This window comes from Giraffa tippelskirchi, chromosome 6 (genome assembly GCF_054371585.1).
Source record: "Giraffa tippelskirchi isolate mGirTip1 chromosome 6, T2T-mGirTip1v1.2.pri, whole genome shotgun sequence".
NCBI lineage: Eukaryota > Metazoa > Chordata > Mammalia > Artiodactyla > Giraffidae > Giraffa > Giraffa tippelskirchi.
Window position 1 is genome coordinate 86,760,550 of NC_137280.1, and position 23,498 is coordinate 86,784,047.

General features: G+C 46.9%; 2 protein-coding genes across 11 annotated transcripts in view; one reads left to right on the plus strand and one right to left on the minus strand.

Annotated features, from left to right (window-relative positions):
- SLC1A6 (solute carrier family 1 member 6) overlaps positions 1-23,498 on the plus strand; it is a 156,733-nt gene that overhangs the window by 95,191 nt on the left and 38,044 nt on the right. Inside the window, exon 1 of one of the 5 annotated variants that reach the window (XM_081501253.1) lies at positions 13,785-13,914. The exons of 3 other annotated variants lie outside the window; for them this stretch is intronic. The gene's annotated coding sequence lies outside the window, so the exon portion shown is untranslated. Of the gene's footprint in view, positions 1-13,784; positions 13,915-23,498 lie in introns of those variants that run through there. One more of the 5 variants, XM_081501260.1, reaches the window with a different exon arrangement.
- TEKTL1 (tektin like 1) lies at positions 2,750-13,691 on the minus strand. 6 transcript variants are annotated; one of them, XM_081501245.1, is made up of 9 exons: positions 13,093-13,691; positions 11,145-11,249; positions 9,607-9,795; positions 8,831-9,001; positions 4,632-4,830; positions 4,298-4,464; positions 4,049-4,139; positions 3,847-3,960; positions 2,750-3,112 (listed from the first exon to the last, which is right to left on the minus strand). In XM_081501245.1, exons 1-9 carry the CDS (start codon positions 13,660-13,662, stop codon positions 3,105-3,107), a joined length of 1,614 nt encoding a protein of 537 aa, XP_081357371.1. In that variant the 5' UTR covers positions 13,663-13,691; the 3' UTR covers positions 2,750-3,104. The 6 variants fall into 6 exon arrangements, with proteins under 6 accessions (XP_081357371.1, XP_081357369.1, XP_081357373.1 ...); XM_081501243.1 differs by having other exon boundaries at positions 4,049-4,144; XM_081501247.1 differs by lacking the exon at positions 9,607-9,795.

A 23,498-nucleotide genomic window follows, 5' to 3' on the forward strand; every position in this document is an offset into this window, starting at 1 on the left:
ACTGGGAGTTAGGAGTAAATTTTAGTGAGTTGGGTTAATTCACCAATACAGAATCCTTGAATAATGGAGATCAACTGTCATTTCTTTGTCAAAATTCCTTCAGATCATGTGTGCTGCTTCTGGTCGGCATGTGAATGGGCATATGGAGGGAACGCCCAAGGGACAATCCTGGGGAACCCAGGGAGCCCCTGGCTGTGAAGTCCCTCTTGAGATAAGGGAGCTGACTGTGATGTCCAAGGACTCTTGAGTAGTTACTGCCGGTTTGAACCCCCTGCCCCTACTCCTCAGCTGAGCACACAACCCCCCCCCCCTTTTCCTTGTGTATTTCCCTGTCAAGTGAGCATAATTTGCTCCACCTCCACTTGGTTGTTAGGGTGAGCCCATGGATGTCTGTAGCCTGGAGCAAGAGAGAAAGAGCGTGGACTCAAATCCAGGTTTAAATCCTGCTTTGTCCTTTGCTGGCTCTATGAGCCTGGGCAAATAATTTCCTGGACTTCGTTTTCTTCTCTGTAAAATGCTGGTTGAGCTCAGTTGTGTGCAGGGGGCTATGCCAAAAAGATTGCATTTGTGATGGTCATTCTTAGCCTACACATGGTCAGTTTAATGAGAGAGGGATCATGTGTGTGTTGGTCCTTGCTGTACAGTCTCTGGCACGAAGCAGTTGCTTGGGAAGCATTTGTGGCTTGAATGAATTCCCCTTGTTCTGTGTCTACCACACCCTGAAATCTTCCTATGAGAGCAGATGATTATCACAGCTTAGTATGAGTAGTTTTGTGATGGGAGGGTGTCCAAAAGAACATAGACGAGAAACTGAGCTGTACCTGAACAAGTGGGTGCAATCAGGTGGGCTTCCTGTAGGAGGCCACACTAGAGCTGCAGTATACCTATGGGTGGTTCATGTTGAGGTTTGACAGAAAACAGCAAAATTCTTGTAAAGCAATTATCTTTCAATAAAAAATAAATTAATAACAATAATAAAAAGGATGATATAGGCTGCACTCCATCAACTTGTAAGTTCCCTGAGAGCAGAGACCACGTAAGCCTTGCTCACTGCTGCACTCTCAGTGCCTGGCTCAGAACCTGGCACTTCCCAACCTCCCCCCTCCCCCGACAATATTCTTTTTTTAAAATTTATTTTTAATTGGAGGATAATTGCTTCACAATGTTGTATTGTTTTCTGATGTACAACAATGTGAATCAGCTGTAAGTATACAATATATCCCCTCCCTCCTTAGCATCCTTTCCACCACCACCCCCACTTCTCTAGGTTGTCACAGAGCACTGAGCTCCCTTTGTTACACAGCAACTTCCCACTAGCTATCTGTTTTGCACATCTTAGTGTGTATATTTCAATGCTACTCTCTCATTTCATCCCACCCTCTTCTTCCCCTACTGTGTCCACAAGTCTAGAACCTGGCACTTTATAAGGGCTTAATAAGTGAATGAAGGGAGCCTGTGAAATTTGAAGAAGCAATATTCCCTCCCCACCCCCACCCCACCGGTAAATGGAGATAAGAGCAATGGGAAGTAGGGAGGGCTCAACTGCACCTCCCTACGGGCTTCCCTTGTGGGTTAGCTGGTAAAGAATCCACCCGCAATGCGGGAGACCTGGATTCGACCCCTGGGTTGGGAAGATCCCCTGGAGAAGGGAACGGCTGTTCACTCCAATATTCTGGCCTTGAGTATTCCATGGACTATACAGTCCATGGGGTCACAAAGAGTTGGACACGATTGAGTGACTTTCACTTTATGGAGTTGCTTGGGGTCTGGGAAAATAAACAGCCTCCACTAGAGAGAGCTCCAGGGGAGAAAGTTATATCCCTGTGTGTGTGTTTTGTCAATAAAGGCAGAATCCCAATTCTGCTTAGAGAGCAAGCTGTAGAGTCAGGTATTAAAATTCCAGTTCTTCTAATGACTAGCTGTGTGACCTCCAGCATCTGCTTAACCTCATTGTGCTTCACTTTCCTTAAGCGTAAAATGGAAATAATAATTGATCTGCAGTTAAGGATGTTTTATCTACAGTCACCATTCTCCTATCTCCTTACAACAAGCCTCCGAAGTTAATGCTACAATTCTACATTTTACAGGCTGGAGACACTGAGGCCAGAGACAAGTAGTGACTTGACTAAGGCCACATAATCTAAAATTGGGGGGCCGGGATTTGAACCCCAAAAATACAGTGGCCAAATCCATCCTATCATTAATAACTTCCAGGATGCATAGCCTATAGCGTGTTGTAGGATAAATGATCAGCTGGCTCAGATAGTACTCTGTGCACAAAGCAGGAGACCCATTTTCCATCCCTGGGCCGGGAAGACCCCCAACCCACTCCAGTACTCTTGCCTGGGAGATCCCGTGGACAGAGGAACCTGGCTGGCTACAGTCCATGGGGTCGCGAGAGTCGGACTCAACTTAGCGACTAAACCACCACCACCACGTGCCTGCTGCTGCTGCTGCTGCTGCTAAGTCGCTTCAGTCGTGTCCTACTCTGTGTGACCCCATAGACGGCAGCCCACCAGGCTCTGTCGTCCCTGGGATTCTCCAGGCAAGAATACTGGAGTGGGTTGCCATTTCCTTCTCCAGTGCATGAAAGGGAAAAGTGAAAGTGAAGTCGCTCAGTCGTGTCCGACTCTTTGCGACTCCATGGACTGCAGCCTACCAGGCTCCTCCGTCCATGGGATTTTCCAGGCAAAAGAGTACTGGAGTGGGGTGCCATTGCCTTCTCCACGTGCCTAATAAGTGGTAATTATGCATTCTCGTTTTTAATTATAATTCTGCTAGAGGGCGCTCTGAGGGCGAAGGGGGTCAGTAGAGCGGGAGGCCCACTGGGCTGTGGCCTGCTGGGGCAGGGGTGCGCCTGTCACTTGGCAGCAGCGGTGTTGGACTCCACGCGCGGCGGCGTGCGTGGGTCCCAGTCATTAACCAGGCTCTGCGCTTGCTCATAGAACACGTGCGGGTGCCGCTGGCGGAGGCGCAGGCGCACCACGCTGTAGTCCACGTCGTGTCCGATCTTCTTGCAGTTGAAGCTCCAGGTGAGGTTCTTGCGCATGGCGAGCAGCTCATCCAGGTTCTTTTCCACGTGCGAGATGTGGCGCTGCAGCTTGTCAGTGCCCTGGACACGAGGAGGGGCGGTGTTGGGAGACAGGCGAGCCAGAGCGAGGCGCTATCTAGGATGGGCGGGCACACCTGGGCCATGTATGCATGTAAAAGGACGACAGCTGAAGAGGGGACGGGCCTCAGGTTGGGGGGGGGCACATCTGAGGCAGGTGTGCGTGTGGAAGGACCTCGCCTGGGTAGGAGCACACCTAGGAGGGGAGTGCCTAGAATGGGGTTGGGGGTTACACACCTGGGCCAGAATGTACTTGGAAAAGAACCTGTGACAGGAAGTGTATGAAGAAGGGGATGCTCATGAAGGTGAGGGGAGGGGCAGACCTTGGATAGAAGTAGGGCAGAGATTGGGGGAACTTATTTGAGATGGGTGTGAGTATTGAGCTTCCCAGGTGGCTCAGTGGTAAAGAATCCGCCTGCCAATGCAAGAGATGCAGAAGACCCGGGTTCCATCCCTGGGTTGGGAAGATCCCCCGGAGGAGGAAATGGCAACCCACTCCAGTATTCTTGTCTGGAAAATCCCATGGACAGAGGAGCCTGGTGGGCTGCACCCATGGGGTAGCAAAGAGTTTGACTCTACTGAGTACGCTGCACATGTGGGTATTGAAGGCATCTTTCTAGGGGTGAAGGGAGCTGAAGGACCCTCAGACCCTGGTCAGGGGTCTCACCTGGGCTGTGTGCTTGAGAAAGGAGTCTTACTAGGGCAGGGCCTGGTGGGAGGGACTGAGAGGGGCTTACCTGGGTGAGGCGCGTGGCCTCCGGAAGTTGGGTGCCCACATGTCTCTGATACATGCGAACCAGAGGTCTGTCCAGTTTCTCTCGAGTCTCCAGGTAACTTTTGGACAGAGGACCCTGGCGGAGTGCAGTGTGCAGAGCCGTGAGGTTTGACCTCCCAGACACCCCTGGCCGCATCCCTGCAGACCCTTTCCCCTAAACCTACCTTGATGAGGCCGCGGGTGATGTACATCTCCTGGTTGAATTTCGTGCACCGGTGGATAGTTCCTCTCATAAGTCCTAAGGTCATGTTCAGTCTATCCTGGGTGGGTGGGAGCACAGCGGGGAATCACACCGGCTTCCTGTCCCCTCTCCGCCTATGTCCCTCCGCCGCCCCCCCTCCCCATCTCCCTCCTCCATACTATAGCATTCTAGACTCCAGCCGCCAACTAGGAGCGGCGCCAGTGGGGCGCACCTTCAGTTCCAAGGTCTCGCGCATTTTCTGCGCTAGCGAGGCGCACACGCGGTCGCTTATCTGCTGCTGTTGCTCTCGGATGTCCTCCTCGTTCTTTGCCATATCTAGCAAAGTGTCCTTGGACTCCATTAACAGTCGCTTGGCTTCGTACAGCGCCGTGGCGCACTCTGCAGGAGTGGGGCGAGGGGTGTATGCGTGTGTTAGGTGCTCAGTCGTGTCCGACTGTTTGCGACCCCATGGAGTGTATCCCGTCAGGCTCCTCTGGCCGTGACGTGGGGGAGCAGTGGGCACCACGGGCACCCACTGTACTGGACTAATTTCTGCGCGATTTTACCTGGGGTATAGGTGCCCACAGGGTCTGGAGGCGGGGTTTTCAGGCCCTGAGTGCGCGGAGTGGGGACTCGGGAGATGTTCACCCAGGAGTGGCGGCCCGCCTGCTCCAGAACCTTGTCCAGTGGCTGGTTCATTAGCTCCACAGCTTGGAGCCTCTCCTTACAGCAAAAGACCAGAGCATCACGACAGGAGGCCAGGGTCTGGGAGTGGGGAAGGAGAGGCAGAAAAGGTCAGTTGTAAGCTGGGAGATAGGGGGAAGTGACTGAAAGTGGGGCTTCCCAGGTGGCTCATTGGTAAAGAATCCACTTGCCAATGCAGGAGATGCTTGTTTGATCTCTGGGTTGGAAAGATCCCCTGAAGAAGGAAATGACAACCCACTCCTCCCTGGAAAATCCATGGACAGAGGAGCCTGGTGGGTTTAGTCCATGGAGTCAAAAAAGAGTTGAACACGACTTAATGATTGAACAACAACAAACAAAAGTTCCCCAGCCAGGGATCAAATCTGCATCCCTTGCTTAACCACTGGACCACTAGGGAAGTCCCCATCTTTTTCTTTTTTAAATAAAACTGTATTGGAACATGGCCATGCTCATTCATGTACATATTGTTTCTGGCTATTTATGTACTCCACTGGCCAAATTAAGTATGATCTTCCTTAAGTTACAATAGGGTTACATCCCAGTAAACACATTGTAAGTTGAAAATATTCTGTTGAAATGCATTTAATACACTTAACCTTATTGGATATTATAGCTTACTTAGCCTAACTTACCTTAAATGTGCTCAGAACACTTACATTAGTCTATAGTTGGACAAAATCATCTAACACAAGGCCTATTTCCTAATAAAGTGTTTAATAGTTCATGTAATTTATTGAATACTGTACTGAAAGTGAAAAACAGAATGATTGTATGGGCACAGAATAGCTAGAAGGGCATCAGTTATTTACCCAGTGGCTGACTGGGAACTGTGACTCACTGCTGCTGCTTAGCTCAGGTGACAGTATTGTACTGTATATTGCTAGCTCAGGAAAAGATAAAAATTCAAGATTAGGATTACAGTTTCTACTGAATGTGTATCACTTTGCACCACTGTAAGTTGAACCGTAATTTGAGGACCATCTGTAATTGTGACAGAGATTGTATTGCACACAAAGCTTAAAAAAATTAACTACCTGACTCTTTAAGAACAAGCTTTTGAAATTAGAAACATCATATAAACAGAACCATACAGTAGAAACTGTAATGAATGTAGAAACTTTTTATGTCCAACTTCTTTTGCTGAATATTATTTCTTTGGGATTCATCCATTTGGGTAAAAAATGGATATAAAGTCTTTCATTCATTAATTCAAATGTTCATTAAGCCCTTACTGTATTCTAGGCATTGTGCTAGGTTGCAGGGATGCCATGGGGGAAAATGACCCAGTTTCTGACCAAAAGAGTGCAGATAAGATTGGCTAGTAAGTGAATCAAAGAAATGGGGATTATCTGGAAGGGTGGGATCAAAAGATTAATTGGCTGTGCTGGGTGTTAGTGGAAGCATGCTGGGTCTAGTTCCCTGACCAGGGATCAAACCCATGCCCCTTAGTAGAAGCATAGTCTTAACCAGTGGACCTCCAGGGAAGTACATATTTTCTATGACAAATCTAGGCAGCATATTAAAAAGCAGAGACATCACTTTGCCAACAAAGTGATAGTCAAAGCTATAGTTTTTCCAGTAGTCATGTACGGATGTGAGAGTTGGACTTAAAGAAGACTGAATGCCAAAGGATTGATGCTTTCAAATTGTGGTGCTGGAGAGGACTCTTGAGAATCCCTTGGACTGCAAGGAGATCAAACCAGTCAATCCTAAAAGAAATCAACTCTGAATATACATTGGAAGGACTGATGCTGAAGCTGAAGCTCCAATACTTTGGCCACCTGATGCAAAGGGTGACTCATTAGAGAAGACCCTGATGCTGGGAAAGATTGAGGACAGGAGGAGAAGGGTGTGGCAGAGGATGAGATGGTTGTATGGCATCATGACTCAATGGACATGAATTTGAGCAATTTCTGGTAGACAGTAGAGGACAGAGGAGCCTGGTATGCTACAGTTCATGGGCCTCAAAGAGGCATGACTTATTGACTGAATGACAACAACAAAACATAGATGAAAATTAGCCATTTAAACCAAAGCCACAGTCATCAAGACAGTATGGTACTGGCACAAAGACAGAAATATGGATCAATGGAACAAAATAGAAAGCCCAGAGATAAATCCATGCACCTATGGACACCTTATCTTTGACAAAGGAGGCAAGAATATACAATGGAGAAAAGACAATCTCTTTAACAAGTGGTACTGGGAAAACTGGTCAACCACTTGTAAACGAATGAAACTAGAACACTTTCTAACACCATACACAAAAATAAACTCAAAATGGATTAAAGATCTAAACGAAGATCAGAAACTATAAAACTCCTAGAGGAAAACATAGGCAAAACACTGACATAAACCACAGCAGGATCCTCTATTACCCACCTCCCAGAATATTGGAAATAAAAGCAAAAATAAACAAATGGGACCTAATTGAAATTAAAAGTTTTTGCACAACAAAGGAAACTATAAGCAAGGTGAAAAGACAGCCTTCAGAATGGGAGAAAATAAAAGCAAATGAAACAACTGACAAAGAATTAATCTCAAAAATATACAAGCAACTCCTGCAGCTCAATTCCAGAAAAATAAACGACCCAATCAAAAAGTGGGCCAAAGAACTAAACAGGCATTTCTCCAAAGAAGACATCCAGATGGCTAACAAACACATGAAAAGATGCTCAACATCACTCATTATCAGAGAAATGCAAATCAAAACCACAATGAGGTACCATTTCATGCCTGTCAGAATGGCTGCCATCAAAAAGTCTACAAACAATAAATGCTGGAGAGGGTATGGAGGAAAGGAAACCCTCTTACACTGTTGGTGGGAATGCAAACTAGTACAGCCACTATGGAGAACAGTGTGGAGATTCCTCAAAAAACTGGAAATAGAACTGCCATATGACCCAGCAATCCCACTGCTGGACATACACACTGAGGAAACCAGAATTGAAATAGACTCATGTACCCAAATGTTCATTGCAGCACTGTTTATAATAGCCAGGATGTGGAAGCAACCTAGATGTCCATTATCAGATGAATGGATAAGGAAGCTGTGGTACATATACACAATGGAATATTACTCAGCCATTAAAAAGAATACATTCGAATCAGTTCTAATGAGGTGGATGAAACTGGAGCCTATTATACAGAGTGAAGTAAGCCAGAAAGAAAAAAACCAATACAGTATACTAACGCACATATATGGAATTTAGAAAGTTGGTAAAGATAACCCTGTATGTGAGACAGCAAAAGAGACACAGATATATAGCACAGTCTTTTGGACTCTATGGGAGAGGGCGAGGGCAGGATGATGTGGGAGAATGGCATTGAAGCATGTAAATTATCATATGTGAAACAAATCACCAGTCCAGGTTTGATGCATGATATAGGGTGCTCAGGGCTGGTGCACCAGGATGACCCAGAAGGATGGGATGGGGAGGGAGGTGGGAGGGGGGTTCTGGAAGGGGAACACATGTACACCCATGGCGGATTCATGTCAATGTATGGCAAAACCAATACAATATTGTAAAGTAAAAAAAAAAATAACCATTTTAAGTGTACAGTTCAGTAGCAGTAAGTATATTCACAATGTGTAGCCATCAATTCAGTTCAGTCACTCAGTCATGTCTGACTCTTTGTGATCTCATGAACTGCAGCACGCTGGGCCTCCCTGTCCATCACCAACTCCTGGAGTCCACCCAAACCCATGTCCATTGAGTCAGTGATGCCATCCAACCATCTCATCCTCTGTTGTCCCCCTTCTCCTCCTGCCCTCAATATTTCCCAGCATCAGGGTCTTTTCAAATGAGCCAGCTCTTCGCATGAGGTGGCCAAAGTATTGAAGTTTCAGCTTCAACATCAGTCCCTCCAATGAACACCCAGGACTGATGTTGTTTAGGATGGACTGGTTGGATCTCCTTCCAGTCCAAGGGACTCTCAAGAGTCTTCTCCAACACCACAGTTCAAAAGCATCAATTCTTTGGTGCTCAGCTTTCTTTGTAGTCTAACTCTCACACCCATACATGACCACTGGAAAAACCATAGCCTTGACTAGACAGACCTTTGTTGACAAAGTGATGTCTCTGCTTTTTAATATGCTGTCTACGTTGGTCATAGCTTTCCTTCCAAGGAGTAACCATAACCACTGTCCATTTCCAGAACTTTTCATCATCCTAAGTAGATCTGTGTCCATTAAAGGATAATCCCCCATTTGTTCACCGTTGAGAGTGATCTGATGAAGAAAGAAATATTGATGATGCAGGAGAAGGGGGAGGAGGAGGGTATAGTAGGTAGATGGAATTATAGGGTTGGCAGAGGAAAAATGAGAGACATTCTCTTCAGTGGTTTCCATGCATTGGGGTCATTCTTTGAAAATGAAGAAAGAGCAGGGAGTTGGACAGCTATGAAAGAAGAGAAGGTATGAAATAACTTGCACAGTGGGACAGCAAGTCTTCCAGAGACACATGTGAGATTTCTGGGAACACTCTTACTGTCAATTTGAGATTTGAGCTCGTGATTTTAAGTTGAAAGGGCTTCCCTGGTGGCTCAGTGGTGAAGAGCCCACCTGCAATGCCAGAGACAGGGTTGGGTACACACAGCACAAGTCCATTGCATCGGAGGTGTAATAGGTTGAGTGCAATTAAGATTCAGCACCACGGACAGTGGTGCACCAGCTCCCAACTCCACTCTCCCAACCCTGGCTGGGCCCTTATTTGAATGACCCTTTAATGTGAATTCCTCGAGGGCAAAGCCTGTTCACAACTTGTCCCAACTGCCAAACACAGTGCCTGAGACACCGGGGTATTGGATTAATATTTGTGGCTCCTTGAAACCTACTTTCATGTCTCCATTAGTGATGTCATAAAGAAATCCTTGTTGCAAGACTGAAGGATACAGTGAGAGACCATCTCTGAATGGAGCTGATAAAGATGAGCACACAGTACAGAGTAAAGAGCTCAAGACACCTGAGTTGAAACATGAGGAAGTTCTCACACTTCTGGGTACATATATAAAGGAAATCAGGACCTTGAAGAGAAATAATGCACATTTTAGCATTATTCATCAGCTGAGACATAGAAACAATCTAAAGGTCTCTTGACAGATGAATGGATAAAGAAAATGTGATATAATATATATATACATATAATATAGTAATTATCAGTAGTAGCAATAGTGAAAGTCGCTCAGTCATGTCTGACTCTTTGTGACCCCATACAGTCCATGGAATTCTCTAGGTCAGAACACGGAGTGGATAGCCTTTCCCTTCTCCAGAGGATCTTCCTGACCCAGGAATCGAACCGGGGTCTCCTGCATAGCAGGCAGATTCTTTACCAACTGAACTATCAGGGAAGCCAGTTAGTAGTAGTGATATTTTTATATTAATACAATTACTATACTAATACTAGATAGCGGGATTTGCCTGCTGGTCCATGGTTAAGGATACATCTGCCAATGTAGAGGACATGGGCTCCATTCCTGATCTGGGAAGATCCCACATGAAGTGGGGCAACTGAGCCCTTGTGCAGCAACTCCTGAAACTTTGAACCACAATTGCTGAAGCCTGTGAGCCTAGATCCTGTGCTCTGCAACAAGAGAAGCCACAGCAATGAGAAGCCTGTGCAACTAGAGAGTAGCCCCATTCACTGCAACTTGAGAAAGCTCTTGTGCAGCAACAAAGACCTAGCACAGCCAAAAACAAATAAAAATTTTTAAGAAATAAAATACATACACAATTTAAAATAGTAAATTGTACCTCTCTAAAGCCAGAGGAAAAAAAAAAAGACACCTGAACTGAAACCACAGCCTCACCACTGGCTGGCTCCATACCTTGGGTGAGGTCACATCTTTCTGAGCCTCGAATTCCCCATCTCTAAGGAGAATCATAATTTTTATTTCACAGGAGCATTTTAAAGACTTAACAACAGGACAGGGCTTGGCACAGAGGGGCGTGCTTAGTCACTCAGTTGTGTCCGACTCTTTGCAACCCCATGGACTATAGCCCACAAGGCTTCTCTGTCCATGGGATTCTCTGGACAAGAATACTGGAGTGGGTTGCCATTCCCTTCTCCAGGGGATCTTCCCAACCCAAGGATGGAACCTGCTTCTCCTGCATCACAGGATTCTTTACCATCTGAGCCACCAGGGCACAGAGGCGAGGGGTGTTCATTGTTATTTTGAGGCCCAATTTCATCTCTCAGAGCTTCAGTCTTTCCATTTCCTAAAGTGGAAATACAGTGAATGTCAGGTCAGGGTGGGACAGGTGTGTGGCTTGAAGGATTTGCTGTTGCTACAATCCCCAAGGTTAAACCTGTTTGCCCATTAGGCAGCCAAGGGTCCCCTCCAATCCCCTTAACCTGGTCCCAGGTGTCCCAAACCTTGAGCAGGGCCTCTGATTTTTCCATATCTATCTCCATCTTCCTCTTCATGCTCTTTAGCTCCTCTTTTTCCCAGGTAAGCATACTGTCAGCTTTGTCAGAGATCTGGAAAACAAGGAGGGAATTTTTCACACCTGTGGGAGAGGGCTGGAGGGGAGGGCTCTTTTTCTAGAATAGTACAGAGTAATAATACCTCCTAAACTCTGGGTTTGGGGAATGGAGTTGGGGTAACTCTCTCACTTTGGGGATCTCACTTTCTGAGAAGCATTTACCCTTTTAGGGAGCTCTCACCAGGGCTTCCCTGGTGGCTCAGATGGTAAAGAATCCACCTATGATGCAGAAGACCCAAATTAGATCCCTGGGTAGGGAAGATCTCCTGCAGAAGGGAATGGCAACCCACTCCAGTATTCTTGCCTGGAGAATTCCATGGACAGAGGAGCCTGGTGAGCAACAGTCCACAGGGTCCTAAAGAGTTGGACACAACTGGGCGACTAACTCTTTCACTTGGGGGAGGTCTTACCCTCTAGAGAGCAGGGCCGGGGACTTCTTCCTTTTACAGATAAGAGCCCAGTGAGCTGGGATGGAGATGACTTAACTTGGGGGAAGGTTATCATTGCTCTTTGGGGCTGAGGGGCTCCCCCTTCCTTGGTGATGGTCTCATCTTCTCTCCCAGGCTACAAGTGGAGGAGTCTCATCATAGCAATGATGGGGTTTGCACTTTTGAGGGCTTATTGTCTGGATTTGGGGGCTGGGACTCGAAAACCCGCTCTATGGGTGGATGGGGGGGGTCTCATCTCTCCCCAGGGAGGCTGGAATATTGTCCCCTTTGGGGATGGCCATCGAGGATTTCACTTTAGGGGGAGGATTTTACCAGGGCTGGGACTAGGGGCTCTCTTTCCCCCTGCCTACAGTTTTAGCTCTCAGGTGCAGGACTGAGGAGTCTGAGGGTCTCAGTCTTAAGGCAGAACCTGTCCCTCTCCTAATTCTAACCCTAACCCATGTGAAGCCTGGGATGGGGTTTTCATTCCCTGAGGCTGGGGGTGTGTTTGGTGCATGCGTGTTCAGTTATGTCAGACTCCTTGCGACGCTATGGACTGCAGCCTACCAGGCTCCTCTGTCCATGGGAATTTTCAGGCAAGAATATTGAAATGGGTTGCCATTTCCTCCCCAGGGGATCTTCCTGACTGAGGGATGGAACCCGTGTCTCTCCTGCATTGGTAGGTGGGTTCTTTACCACTGAGCTACCTGGGAAGCCTGGGAGAGGGGTGAGTTGGTTAGGGTTTAAAAAAATATTATGAGGAGAATTTTATCTCTTGGGACTAGGATATCACCCACTGCTCAGCTGGGTGCTTCTTGTGTATTTTCAGTGGGGCTAGGGGGTTGGGGCACTGAGGGTCTCATGCACGGGGGAGAGTTTCACCCTCTTGTCTAGACTGGGAGTGGTAGATTTTACTCTGGTAAATCCAGCTTCTTGTTTGACTCAAGGGTCCCACCTTCTCTCCCTAGCAGGGATTCTGAGGGATATCCCCCTCTGGGGCAAGGTTTCCCTGGTGGCTCAGACGGTAAAGAATCTGCCTGCCATGCTGGAGACCTCGGTTCGATCCTTGGGTGGGGAAGACCCCCTGGAGGAGGGCATGGCAACCCACTCCAGTATTCTTGCCTGGAGAATCCCATGGAGAGACGAGCCTGGCGGGCTACAGTCCATGGACAGGAGAAAGAGTCGGACACGACAGGACGACTAATACTTCTGGGGCAAGGGGTTTGAGGATCGCATCTGTTCGGGAGGATCTCTGTCTCTGGGGCCAGGAACCAAGGCACCTCATCTTGGGGTGGAGTTGGGCCTGCGATGGGGGAGTGTTTCCTCTCTAGGGTGGATTTTGCCCAGCCTGCGCATCTGGGAGCGGAGGCCTGAGTCTTTGCGGATAGGCTGGGGCGGGGGTGGTCCCACCGTCTCAGATTTGGGCCGGTAGCCCCGCAGCTTGACGCTCTGGTGGTTAATCAGCAGTGCTTTGCGCACTTCGCTGAGTCTGCGGTCCGTAGCCTCGCGCTGGCGCTGCAGCAGCCGTAGCTGCCCATTGATCTGGTGCTGCGCGTGGCCGAGGCGGGCGGCAGTGAGGCGCGCCCCGCGAGCGTGAGCTTGCACCACCTCGGCGGTCTGCAGGGCCCGCGCATCACGGTGCATGGGCAGCGGCAGGCGGGCGTGCCAGGCAGGCGGCTTCATCTTGCTCTTCCACAGCGTAACGCCCTCGCCGGGCGGTGGCTCCTCCATGGTGCCGCCGCCTTTGAGCATCTCCACGCGAAAGCGCCAGGGCTGAATGTAGGCGGTCCGGCAGAGGTGGTGCGCCACATGTGGGTCCCGCACACTGTCGTTTGGTTGCCACATGGTCACCGCCTCTTGCCCGCAGCGGTCGGTCAGCTGGTGTGCCTTCTCTGTCAAGGCCCTGGTCGCCTCGCGCCATGATGGATGCCCAACGCGCGTGTCCTGGCTGTGCTCCACCGGGGGTATCAACACGGGCATGATCTCTGTTTGGTGCCCAGGCCTGGCCTGAGATCCTTGCCTGGAGGGGCAGGGACCCCCCTCAACGACACGCAACTCCTTCCTGGCCTAAGAAGTTTGTGAAATAGAGCACTCTTGACTATGACGACCGTGGCAACAGCAGAGGCGGAGTTCCAAAAGTGGGGGAGGGGACAGGCTACAGGGACGAGCTGGATGGAGTCTTTGGTTTGGAGCTAGGCAGAGGCAGCTTGGAATCCTGGCTCCTTGGGAAAGGTTCTACCTTATCGAGCCCACCTCTCCCTGTTGCTCCTTACCCTCTTACCTTCTTACCCAGGAACATGGATGAGGCTTCTTTCAGCTCTGCTGTTCAGTCGCCAAGTTGTGTCTGACTCTTTGTGACCCCACGAACTGCAGCATGCCAGGCTTCTCTGTCTATCACTGTCTGCTGCTGCTGCTGCTGCTGCTAAGTCTCTGCAGTCGTGTCCGACTCTGCGCGACCCCATAGACGGCAGCCCACCAGGCTCCTCCCTGGGATTCTCCAGGCAAGAACACTGGAGTGGGTTGCCATTTCCTTCTCCAATGCATGAAAGTGAAAGTGAAGACGCTCAGTCGTGTCCAACTCTTAGCGACCCTATGGACCACAGGCCACCAGGCTCCTCCTTCCATGGGATTGTCCAGGCAAGAGTACTGGAGTGGGTTGCCATTGCCTTCTCCGCTATCACTGTCTGTTTGCTCAAACTCAGGTCCATTGAGTCAATGATGCCATCCAAACATCTTCTCCAGCTCTGAGGATGGTGCTAAGGTTTCTCCCACTTCAGACCTTTGGATTTGTTGTTCCTTCTATGTGGCATACTCCTTTCCACCTTCTTCCCGTGGTTGGCTCCTTTTCAGTCTTCAGAACCCAGCTTTATCAATCGATCTAAGTTGTGCTAGGTGTTTGTTGCTGCAAATGGGATTTTCTCTTGTTGTAGAGAGCAGAGTATTACTCTTTGGGGTGTTGCACAGGCTTCTCATTGTGGTGGCTTCTCTTGTTGTGGAGCACAGGCTCTAGGGCACATGGGCTTCAGTAGTTGCAGCACTTGGGCTCAGTAGTTGTGGCTCAGGAGCTTAGCTGCTCCGAGGCATGTGAAATCTTCCCAGACCAGGGATTGAACCTGTGTCCCCCTACATTGGCAGGTGGATTCTTCTCCACTGTACCACTAGGGAAGTCCAGAACCCAGCTTAAATATCACTGTCTTAAAGGAGGCTTTCCTTAGTGCAGTATCGAAGACCTACTCTCTCCTATCACTTAGGACTTTCAGTGCAAGCCACAGAAAAGGAAAAGATGGTTTCACAGTCAGAATCATAGCAAAAGACATACAGAACAAAGACATACAGCAGCTTTGAAGGACACCATGGCTACTGTTGCAGAAATCTCAGCTGTTGGTTGACTGTCCCCCGGAATGGCACTGCCAGCAACTGAGTCAGTTCTCTGTAGCACCTGCTTTTTTGGCCCCTTTATTTCCCAGGGTCCAAGGTGGCTGTGTCTAAATTGCCTAAGCCTGTGTCACATGGCCATGCCTGGACTGCAAAGGAAGCTAGGAAAAGTGACTCATGGCTGAACTTGCTGTTTCTATGGAGGAGGGAGGACTTTGTTTCCTATCAGGACCATATGATGTGGAATTCCTCCAACATAGGAAGCCCGTTGGAGTCTGGGGAAGAAGAGACAACTGCCCTCACCCCCTCCCCCGTAATTTTCCATTACATCACCTTTTTTTTTTTTTTCCTTCAAGCTGTGGCATCTCTACCTGGGCAACTGATAGGCACCTCAAACTCAACAGGTCCAAAACCACATTGTTTTTAATTTTAATTTTTTAAATTTTTAATTGGAGGATAATTGCTTTACAATGTTGGGTTGGTTCCTGCCATACAACAATGTGAATTAGCCATAAGTATACATATGTCCCCTCTCTTGAACCTCCCTCCCACTCCTACCTTATCCCACCCCTGTAGGTTGTGACAGAGCACCAGGTTGAGCTCCCCGTTGTTATACAGCAACTTCCCACTGGCTATTTATTTGCATTTGGTAATGTATATGTTGCAGTGCTACTCTCTCAATTTGTCCCACCCTTTCTTCCCTCCCCCACGGAAGTCTGTTTCCTATGTTTGCATCTCTATTTCTATTCCTGCCCTGCAAATATGTTCATCAGTACTATTTTGCTAGATTCCCTATAAATGTGTTAATATACATTTTTTTAAATATTTTTTTTTCCTCTTTCTTACTTACTTCACTCTGAGGTGGCTCTAGGTTCACCACCTCACTAGAACTGATTCAAATTCATTCCTTTTTATGGCTGAGTAATATTCCACTGTATATATGTACCACAGTTTCCTTATCCATTCATCTGTTGATGCACATCTAGGTTGCTTCCATGTCCTGACTATTCTAAAGAGTGCTGCTGAGATAGGGGTGAGATCAAAGCCCCCAATTAAAGTAACAACCTTTTGCTTTCCCTCCTGTTATCTTGTTTTAACAGCTGTAGCTCATCAATCACCACTTTTGCTTCTGTGATCTTCCTTGCTTGTTACATCCATGGGAACTTGGGCTACTTGGGAAAGGGAGGGATCTGAGCTGTTTGAGTGGGAACTTTACGGTGTATAAAAGATACCCAGAACAAAGCTGGGGCACTCAGCCTTTGGAGATGACTCTGCTGGGCCAGCACAGGTACTGAATAAAACCCTGCTGTTCTGCATCTTTGAGTGCCACTTATCTTCTTCCACTGCCATGGTTTCTATAACTCTTCAATGAACATTGAAGTACATGTGTCTTTCTGAATTATCAAAACCACATTTTTGATGAACATTTTTGATCTTTTTCCTCTGCTAGTGTTCCTTGACTTGATACTTGGCCACTATCCACCCCAGTTGCTCATGTTGAAAACTTAGTAAGCTTCCTTAATTTTTTTGTGTCCACATGCAATCCACCAACAGGTTTTGCCTATCCTACCTTCAAAACTTATCTCCAGCATTACTTTTTCTCCAATGCTACCAGCAGCGTTCTTATTCTCACTCACACCATCATTTCTCACTCACCTGGTCTCCCTGCCTCTCCCCCTTGCCTTCCTAAATTCATTCTCCACACCACAGTCAGCACTCTGATTTAAACTAGAGCACATCTGTTGTTGTTTAGTTGCTAAGTCATGTCTGACTCTTTGGGACCCCACACTGCAGTGACCCAAGGATGAAAGAGCAGATAAAACCAAGGAGGGTCTTGGAATGCAGGAACAGAAAAACCAGACCCTTGTTGTCCTTCCCTCCCCCATGTTGTAACTATTAACACATTCATGTCCTCCTCCTGAGCAGTATAACGTGTCTCCTCTTCTACCACATAGGGAGAAGGTATTTGCCTTACTCTTCCCCCACCCAGTATATGTGCCTCATCCAATCAGCAAATGACCCATAAGACCCCTATCCTGCTCCTTGTACCCTGGCTATAAAAATGCATTAAGGACCCCTGTTCAACATTGGTTCTCCCTTGAGCTGGCCCACTGTTTTAACAGTGTCTCCCACTCTAATAAATTTTATTTCCCTTCATTCTGTCTCATGTCTAGAAATTCTTTTCCAACCCATGTCTGGACCATGACACACACATTGTAGCCCACCAAGGCTCCTCTGTTCATAGGATTTCCCAGGCAAGAAGACTGGAGTTGTTGTAGCCACACATTCTGGGAAACAAACTCACTCAGAAGGACAATGCAGATAGTGGAGTGCAGTTTATTACACAGGCGGGCCCAAGGCAGAGTCTCCTCTTAGCCAAGGACCCTGACCAGTTTTTGTGAAAACCTTAAATACCCTAGTGTACGTGCACAAACCCACCTCCCCAAATTCCCTGACAATCAGAGTTAACCAGAGATTCATATGCCTTAAGCCTAGGTAGTTAACAGGGGACAATTATCAATAGGCCTGTGGTCATACCCCAATAAGCATAATAGAATGTATGATTCTATTCCATTACACAAATAATTAGGGTATTCTTTTAGCAAAGGAAGAGCCCTGGGGCTCTTCCTTCTGGGGGCCTGGTTTTCCAGTTGGTATGTCATTTTCCATAAATACAGGGCTTAAAGCTCAAAGTCCACAGTCCAGCCCAAGATGGAGTCCTGTTTTCAAGATAGAGCCTGTTCTGTTTCCTCCTTCAGAGTGGGTTGCCATTTCCTTCTCCAGGGGATCTTTGTGACCCAGGAATCAAACCCAAGTCTCCTGCATTGGCAGGCGATTTCTTTTCTTTCTTTCTTTCTTTTTTAAATTTATCTATTTATTTTTGGGTGTGCTGGGTCTTTGTTGTTGTGCGGGCTTTTCTCTAGTTGCAGTGAGTGGGGGCTACTCTTCATTGTGGTGCTCGGGTTTCTCATTGCATTGGCTTCTCTTGTGGAGCATGGGGTCTAGGGTGCATGGGCTTCAGTTGTTGCAGCCCCTGGGCTCTAGAGTACAGGCTCAATAGTTGTGGTGCATGGGCTTTGTTGCTCTGAGGCATGTGAGATCTTCCTGGACCAGGGATTGAACCCGTATCTTTTGCATTGGCAGGCGAATTTTTTTTTTTTTTTTTTTACCACTGAGGCACCTGTAAAACCCAGAGCACATCACTTTCTTACTTAAAAACCCTTCAGTGAATTTCACTGTGCTTGTGTGCGCATGCTAAGTCGCTTCAGTTGTGTCCGACTCTTTGAGACCCTATGGACTATAGCTCACCAGGCTCCTTTGTCTATGGGATTCTCCAGGCTAGGATACGGAAATTGCCAATACATGGGCCTTCCTCCAGAGGATCTTCCTGACCCAGGAATCTCTTATGTCTCTTGCTGTTACAGGGAGGAAACCAATTCTGACTCCATGTTGGAAACTGTTTCTTTGACTTGCTTTTCATTGCTTTTGTTATCATAATCATACTAATTGGCTTGCCTGGAGGACTCTGTCCCTCTACTTGACTGTGAACTAAAGTGCCTTTGTTCAGCTCATGTAGAGAAGTTTGTCCCTGCCCACCTGTGAACAGAAGAGATTAACACACCCCTTCCAAAGGCTGGCCATTCCCCTGGAGATGTTTTGCAACACTGAAGACCCTTTCACTTTACTTCCCCATTGCCTCTCCCTCTCTATTCTGCCTTTTGACTTTAGTTTCTCATTGCTTCTTTCTCTCTGATCTATAAGAGAACCTGGCATCCAGACCCCCAAAAGATGGTTATTTTGAGGCAATAGCCTGCCATCTTCTCGGTCAGCTGCTTTCTGAATAAAGTCATTTTCCTTGCCTCAATACCTCATCTCTCTAACTCACTGGCCTGTCATGTGGTGAGCAGAGAGCTTGGATTCATAACACTGCCTTGGCAGGCGGGTTCTCCACCACTAGCACTGTAACCGGGAAGGGTTAATTTTGAATTCATGCTCGATCTGCTTTTGTGACTTTAACCCTCATCCTGTGGCTTTTTTTGCTACTGTAGGCATACATAACAACCTCCCTCAGGGAGACAGCCTGAGCCGCCCACCTGTAAAGGATTGTAAGGAAGTGAAAACTAACATATTACCCTGCCTGAGGCTTGCCATTCTAGGGGACATTTGCAAGAATTGAATAGTCTTTTTACTTTGTTTCCTCAACAACCGCCCCCCCCGCCCCCTACCCCAATCTCTGATCCATAAAAGAACCTGGCATCCAGGCCCTGACAAGATGGTTATTTTGAGGCTCTAGCCTGCCATCTTGTGGGTCAGCCAACTCCAGAGTAAAGTCCCTTCCTGATCCCAACACCTCGTCTTGGATTCATTGACTCATCTTTCAGCGAGCAGTGCCAGCTTGGACTCGACAACAGCGCCACCTGGGAAGCCCAATCTCATTGTTCAGTTCAGTTCAGTCACTCAGTCGTGTCCGACTCTTTGCAACCCCATGGACTGCAGCATGCCAGGCTTCCCTGTCCATCACCAACTCCCGGAACTTGCTCAAACTCATGTCCATCGAGTCGGTGATGCCATCCAACCATCTCATCATCTGTTGTCCCCTTCTCCTCCTGCCTTCTCTCTATATATTATAAATATATATATAATATATATATATATAATGAAAATCACTCAGTCATGTTGGACTCTCTGTGATCCTGTGGACTATACAGTCCACGGAATTCTCCAGGCCAGAATATTGGAGTGTGTAACCTTTCCTTTCTCCAGGGGATCTTCCCAACCCAGAGATTGAACCCAGGTTTCCCGCATTGCAGGCAGATTCTTTACCAGCTGGGCAACCAGAGAAACCCAAGAATACTGGAGTGGGTAGCCTATCCTTTCTGCTGTGGATCTTCCCATCCCAGGAATGAACCTGGGTCTCCTGCATTGCACATGGATTCTTTACCAACTGAGCTATCTATCTATCTATCTATCTATCTATGGGCTTCCCTCATAGCTCAGTTGGTATATATATATATATATATATATATATATATATACATATATATATATATACACATACATACTCAATAAACATTTACTTAATGAATACATGAGTGAAGGAATGAATAAACATTTTCTTGTGGCATGATATGAGAAATACAAGCAAGAGGAAGGAATGAAATAGCCTGGTTTTGCAAAACCGAGGGATCATTTGGTAATGAGGAGAAATAAGATGGAAAACTGAAGCCTCCCAGGTCAGCCATCTGGAGAATCTACCAGCATCACCAGGAAAAAACAGAGGCAGGTAACCTTTGGGGATGGAGGTTCATTTCAAGTGTTCATGAGACTGTGGGTTAGTCATTAGCCACTGGGTCCATTGGTATCTGACTCAACAGATCTTCACTGGAATCAGGACAGTACCATGGTCAAGATTCTGGAGACAGATGACTAAGGTTCAGATTATGATTCTGACCATTGCCATCTGTGTGATCTTGGGAAAGTTGCTTGACTTTTCTGTGCCTCTGTTTCCTCATCTGTCAACTAGGATAATAGGATCATGGCATGGATTAAAGAAGATAATATGAGTGAAGTGCTTATCATGGTGACTGACAGTAATCTTTGTGAAAGTACTTACTTTTCATTTTTATTAATTAAATGAATAGATGGATGAGCTCTTCTAATACTAGGAGATGCAGAGAAGGTTTCACAAAGAACCTAGGAAATAGCTCATTTGGGACAACATTCTGGACTCGATCATCTACCTTTGCTCTGTTCATTGAATGCTTCCATTTTCCTAACTGGAGAATCTCACTGGATTGGTTTGCTGCCTGGTGTATGGAGCACATCTATTGGGTGTGCTAAGCAACCTGAGGGACATCTGAGGAAGCTTTACTGTGTCAGACCTATATATGGAGGATTTTGGCTCCAACTTGGGTCTTAGGTGAAATTCATTAGGGTGATGGATGGGGGTCTGGTCAGTCCCATTCTGGCTTTTAATTTGCTCACCTCTTTCTTGCCAATATACTTCTAGTGTGTATTACATTGTTTGAGCATTGGAATTGGTGCATACTACCGCCTGTTTCTCAGTCTGCCAACTTCTCATTTTCATCGCTCATCTGGTGGCTCAACAGCAAAGAATCCACCTGCAATGTAGGAGCCACAGGAGATGCGAGTTCAAATCCCTGGGTCAGGAAGATCCCTTGGAGGACGAAATGGCAACCCACTCCAGTATTTTTGGCTGAAAAATCCCATGGACAGAGGAGCCTTATGGACTATAGTCCTAAGAGTGGCAGAGAGTATCACAGAGAGTGGAACATGACTGAGTCACTAAACACACACACACACTGTATAAAACACAGAAAAATATGATCAGGAGAATAATAATCATCTGTAATTTTACTATCCAGTGATAACTACTCTGAACATGTCTTGATTTCACTCTAGCCATTTATTTCTCTTCCTCCCCCTCCTCACATAAAATTATAGGTATAGGCATCACCCAACATGCTATAAAGCTCCAGTATTTCTAACTCAGGCCAGTGGGGAATAATATTTGTGAAATTAGCTCTCTGATCTTTATAATGAAGAACACTTTACAGAAATTCCTTTTTGTAGCCATCTTTGGTGGGACCAAAGATATTCTATATAATAAGTCCTACAAAGTGGGGAACAGAATTCTGCCCTGTATTAAACAGAATGAAACTGAAGAATATATGAAGAAGGAGGACCTTTTAAAACTTCTGGCTTTTCTTTCCTTTTTTCCTTTGCTATTATGTGGAGATGCCCTTCACTCTGAAATCTTGTCAGGTAATTATCAGAAACCCTTTTTTAGGTTCCCCAATGTCTTCCCTTCTGGGGCACCAGGTTCTACTTTTAGTAGGTGCCCCCTTTCTCTTGGAGATAATCACATCAATTGGTCTCTTGTTCCAGGGGGATATGACCTAGAATAAGTTTTGTCTTTTAGAAATGAGGTCGCTTTCCTGGGGGAGGTGTCAGAAGACTGTGGGAAGCAGTCTCTCCCAGACTGGGAGAGGAGGTTCTGCCTGGTTTTTCTGGTCACTTCCTGCAGAGGTAGTGACTGTGCTGGTCAGTGAGGGATAAACATTGGTCTGTATGTCTCTAGCCCCTGTCAGTCCTCTGAAATGGTTTGGGCAAAGGTTATCAATGTCCTCCTGCAATGGACCAATTCCTAGTTTCTTTTCCATCCCATGTAACTTGACCTCTAGGTAGTATTTGAAATCATCAGCTGCCTGAAACTTGAATATCCTCCCCCATACTCTTTCTTACTCTTCCTTTTTGACTGTCATCTTGGTCCTTCATGGGCTGGTTGTCTGCCATCCACCTTCAAATAGTTAGGTTGTTTAGGTGCTTTAGGCAGTCTTGAAGATGGCTCCCTGTGGTCTCCACCTCTGATTTTCATGCCCTGTGTAATACCCTCTTTTGAATGTGGGCTGAACTAGAGACTCACTTCTAACCAATAGAAGATCGATAGGATGTCCTTTCTGAGATGAGGTTATAAAGAAACCATGGCTTCTGTCTTGCTCACTCTTTTAGAAAAGAAGGTGCCACGTGGCTAGGAACTGAGAAGACTTCTGGTTATCAGCCACTAAGGACTTAAGACCCTCAGTCCAGTACTCGTGAAGGACTGAATCTTGCCAGTGATCGCAGGAGTGAGCTTGGAAGCATATCCTACCCCAGTCTAGAATTGGAACTAGATAGCTGCCCTGGCTGACATCTTGTCTACAGTCTGGTCAAAGACCTTGAGCCAGAAGGCTCAGCTAAGCTCTGCCCAGATTCCTGACTCCTAGAAACCCATGTAATAGATGTGTTGTTTAAAAGTTTTAAGCTGCTAAGTTTTGGGTTAATTTGTTATGCAGCAATCATGAAAAATGCTGGGCTGGATGAAGCTCAGCTGGAATCAAGATGGCCAGGAGAAATATCAACAGCCTCAGATAAGCAGATGAGATACAGCTTCCCTGGTAGCTCAGCTGGTAAAGAATCTGCCTGCAATGCAGGAGATCCTGGTTCAATTCCTAGATTGGGAAGATCCCCTGGAGAAAGGATTGGCTACCCACTCAAGTATTCATGGGATATCCTGGTGGCTCAGATGGTAAAGAATTCACCTGCAATTTGAGAGAACTGGGTTCAATCCCTGGGTTGGGAAGATCCCCTGGAGGAGGGCATGGCAGCTCACTCCAGTATTCTTGCTTAGAAAATCCCCAGGGACAGACAAGCTTGGCTACAGTGCATGGGATCACAAAGAATCAGACGTGACTGAGTGACTAAGCACACAAGCACAGATATGGAGATGATACCATCGTAAAGGCAGAAAGTGAAGAGGAACTAAAGAGCCTCTTGATGAAAGTGAAAGAGGAGAGTGAAAAGCTGGCTTAAAACTCAACATTTAAAAAACTAAAGATCATGGCATCTGGTCCCATCACTTCATGGCAAATAGATGGGGA